This window comes from Mandrillus leucophaeus, unplaced genomic scaffold (assembly GCF_000951045.1).
Source record: "Mandrillus leucophaeus isolate KB7577 unplaced genomic scaffold, Mleu.le_1.0 Scaffold1, whole genome shotgun sequence".
Lineage (NCBI taxonomy): Eukaryota > Metazoa > Chordata > Mammalia > Primates > Cercopithecidae > Mandrillus > Mandrillus leucophaeus.
The window spans coordinates 9,691,933-9,695,733 of NW_012098097.1; the positions used below are offsets into that span (position 1 = coordinate 9,691,933).

The 3,801-nt window shown below is 50.6% G+C and overlaps 1 protein-coding gene across 1 annotated transcript in view; it reads right to left on the bottom strand.

Annotated features, from left to right (window-relative positions):
- The window catches only part of UBE2O (ubiquitin-conjugating enzyme E2O), an 18,917-nt gene extending 16,964 nt beyond the window's left edge, over positions 1 to 1,953 (bottom strand). Inside the window, exons 1-3 of the mRNA XM_011983740.1 lie at positions 1,855 to 1,953; positions 1,309 to 1,372; positions 277 to 420 (exon numbers count right to left, since the gene is read on the bottom strand). Coding sequence (XP_011839130.1) covers positions 277 to 420; positions 1,309 to 1,372; positions 1,855 to 1,946 — 300 coding nt within the window. The 5' untranslated portion in view covers positions 1,947 to 1,953. The remainder of the gene's footprint in view (positions 1 to 276; positions 421 to 1,308; positions 1,373 to 1,854) is intronic.
- Between the last annotated feature and the right edge of the window lie 1,848 nt (positions 1,954 to 3,801).

Consider the following 3,801-nt stretch of genomic DNA (forward strand, 5'->3'; position numbering starts at 1 on the left):
GTGTCACTGCTCACACCAGCCAGGGGCCACTGGAACTGCCACTTGCCACCCTCCCACCTTGCTCAGCCTGTACAGGCTGGGCTGGGGGACGTCTGTCTTTTGGTCACTATGACCAGAGCCTGGGTTCCCTTTATCCTCAAAGCCCTTTGAGATCAACAGGGTCCAGATGCCGAAAAGTGGGGCTCAACCCTCAGAGCGGGCAGGAAAGGGGCAGCAGCTCAGCTCCGGGGTGCGGAGGTCAAGGATTCGGTTTCCTGCCCCTGGGCCCGGACCCACCTCTTCCACCACCACTCGGAACTTGCTCTTGGTGCTGAGCACAGGCTTGACACCTGACAGCCATTGGACGCTGGAGAAGATCTTGGCAGGGCCAATGAGCACCTGGCCTGGGTAGAAGCCGTAGGAATCGTCAAAGAAGAGACCCTGCAGGATGTGGGGCCAGAGGAAAGTCCCTGTGAGCGGTGTCTCCTTGGGTGACTGTGCTCTCCACGCCTGTGCCTGCTGGCTGCCCACCTGCAGAAGCCCACTCACACACAGGCCCCACACGCCCTAAAACAAGTCCTGTGGCTCCAGATCAGCGCTTCCCAAACCCCGGGTCCGCAGAGGTCACCTGGCACCCTTGTTCAAACATAGGTGACTCATTCCATGCTCCTTGGTCAAGGGCTCACACGCTGAGGAACAAGGCTCCAGAGAGCAGCGGTCCTGAAACCTGTTTGCTCACGCACCCCCTGTATATCTACTTGTTTGCCGTGTGTGTCCACGTACTATTATAACTACTACATCATCCTGTACTGAGAGACAAAGTGGGACCTTAAAGGACGAGAAAAAAGCTAACAAAAATGCAAATAAAAGTTCTAATACTGTGGGCGCAGTGGCTCATGCCTGTAATCCCAGCACTTTGGGAGGCTGAGGTGGGCAGATCACCCAAGGTCAGGAGTTCAAGACCAGCCTGGCCAACATGGTGAAACCTCATCTCTACTAAAAATATAAAAATTAGCCGGGCGTGGTGGCGCATGCCTGTAATCCCAGTTACTCAAGAGGCTGATGTTGTAGTGAGCCAAGATCGCACCACTGCACTCCAGCCTGGGCAACAGAGTGAGACTCCGTCTCAAAGAAAAAAAAAAAAAAAAGGTTCGAATATTTTCTGCCTATACCCAAACTTTTAGATCCTCCGGCGCGCACCCGCCCCTTTTCTAGGAAACCGCTCTTGTTTAGCTGGGTCCAGCTACAAGCTCTTTGCTAAGAAGTCCTCCTTCCAGAGGACTGAACAATCAGAGAAGGGTGCCGGCCTGGATGGATGGAGCACGCTACCGAGTCGCTGACGTGCGGGCAGACGTCGTAGAGCTTGGCGCCATCTTCCGTGTTCATGGAGCACCTAAAACAGAGAACAGAGGTTTAGTCTCCACCAGGGGACACAGGGAGCACCGAACAGTTGCAATCCTGAGATGCCAACGTGTCACATGCCCTAAATAGCACAATTCGTCTTCAACCATGAACAGCCCGAGGTAGCACAAGAAACTCTCCCACAATGAACAAGACCCCAAGTGCCACTGGAGTGCTTGCTCAGCACCCTCACAGTGCCTTAAGTAAAGCATCAGCCTCCAGCAGATACCCTCAATGAAAATGTTTCTCCCTATGCCAGGACAGATCAGAAACAGCAACAGAATTAGGCCATGGCAGATAAGGAGAATGGTACAGGGTTAGGCCCTGATTTGCAGGCCCTGGATGCCTGCAACATCTGTCACTGCTCTTGATCAAACCTGTCATCACTGTCCCTAGGAGGAAACGCCCTCCTCCTCCCCTCTTTCCAAGAGGCTGTCCTTCCCAAGCCGATGGCTCTCTGGTGGTAGACTCTACCTGGCACCGTTGGATAGCTTCAGGATGATCTGGTTCTTCAAGTCGTAGACCTTCCCCAGCCAGCAGTCATAGGCAATGTAGTCCCCATACATGAAGGGCTGCAGACCAAGGGGGCAGGGGCAGTGAGACACAGCAGACAATGTTCATGTCCAGGGCACAGATTCCTCTATGCCCCACTGAGACAGGAAGCGGGAGGATCTAGACAGCTCATTGTCTGGACCGGTTGGCTACTAGCCCTAAACAGCTGCAGCAGCAGGCCCTCCCTACAAGTTCTAGGCTGCATCCCAGCTGCTCTTCCCAGTGAGGAGGAAGTGGTGGTGGCTGTGGGGCTGCCTGGAGGGAACGGGGTGGGTGATGCAGGGGCAGAGGCCTGATGGCATCCATGGACATGGGACAACCATGGACACAGGACACATGGCAAGTAGGCTGTGGAGGTGGCAGGCAGAGGAGGCAGCCACACCATTGGGGGATGGCTATATGGATAGTGCTCTGAGTAAATACGTTAACACATCAAGGATATCGAGAGCCAAGGCCCTCACTGTTGGAGAAGGTGCCCAGGTGTTTACTAACAGAAAGGGAGCAGGAAGGAGGAGAAGGAAGAGGAGTCTGAGGTGTTTAGGTGGAAGTGGATGTATCAGGATTAACTCACATATTTTATTTTACTTTATTTTTATTTTTTTAGAGACAGGGTCTTGCTCTATTGCCCAGACTGGAATGCAATGGTGTGATCTTGGCTCAATGTAACCTCCATCTATGGGCTCAAGTGACTCTCCCACCTTAGTCTTCTGAGTAGCTGGGACTATAGGCATATATCACCAGGCCTGGCCAATTTTTTCATATTTTTTTTGGTTGAGATGGGGTTTCACCATGTTGCCCAGGCTGGTCTTAAACTCTTGAGCTCAAGTGATCCATCTGCCTCAGCCTCTCAAAGTGTTGGGATTATAGGTGTGAGCCACCGCACCCGTGAACTCTGCCTGAACTCATATATTTTAATATACACATACAGCAGGCAGTGATATATTTAGATGTGTGTATACCTGTAATACATCTGTATTTCCTAGTGTGTCCCAAAAGGGCCAAGTAGCAATGAGCACACCTAGCATCCAGATCTTGGGTTTTAAAAATACCATTCTCTGAAAGCAATGAGGCTTCTTGGAGAAATGGTTGATTCTGGGGCTGGACCACAAAGAGTACAAGATGAGCCTGGCACACCTCACGCCAGAAAGAAAGAAAGTGCTTAAAAAACCAACAGAAAGGGCCATGTGAGAAGGACATGAAAGCTAGCTTGAAGTGGCTCCCACTGGCTAAATCTGGGACCATCTAAACCACAGAACAGATAATAGTAGTAATTAATTATAACCAATGAATAAAACAGAAATCTCTAAGTTCATACTGATAAAAAAAAAAAAGAATACATAAATGGGGCAGAAGATAAAGCTCTTCTACAGAGCAGAATGCCAGCTAAAAGAAATGAGGGGGAACAAGGGAGTCATAAAACCACCATTTAGCAACATCAGAGCAATGGCTGGTGCAGGCAGGACTGTGAATGGACGCCAAAGCTGGTGGATTTCAGTTTGACAAATGACAGGGTATAGACATAATCTGGGACTATGTTCCCACAAAATACAATCACTTAAAGGGGGTAAATGGTGAGTTTACGCTGGAGAGATCTGGTGGACAACAACATGACCAGGAGTCAAAGTGAACAACCCCAGCACTTTGGCTATGGGGTACCATGGACCAGGGCAGAGCTCTGCGGCGGGTCTGCAAAGAACACGTGGGCATGAGGCAACACCAGACAGACCCAGGCTGAGGGTCAAGTTACTGAATGCATCACTGTTCAGGGCATGGAAGACAAAGAAAGGCTGAGAAACGATTCCAGATTGGAGAGAAAATGAAGAGATGACAACTCAATGCAAGATGTGTTCCTGAATTGGGTCCTGTATC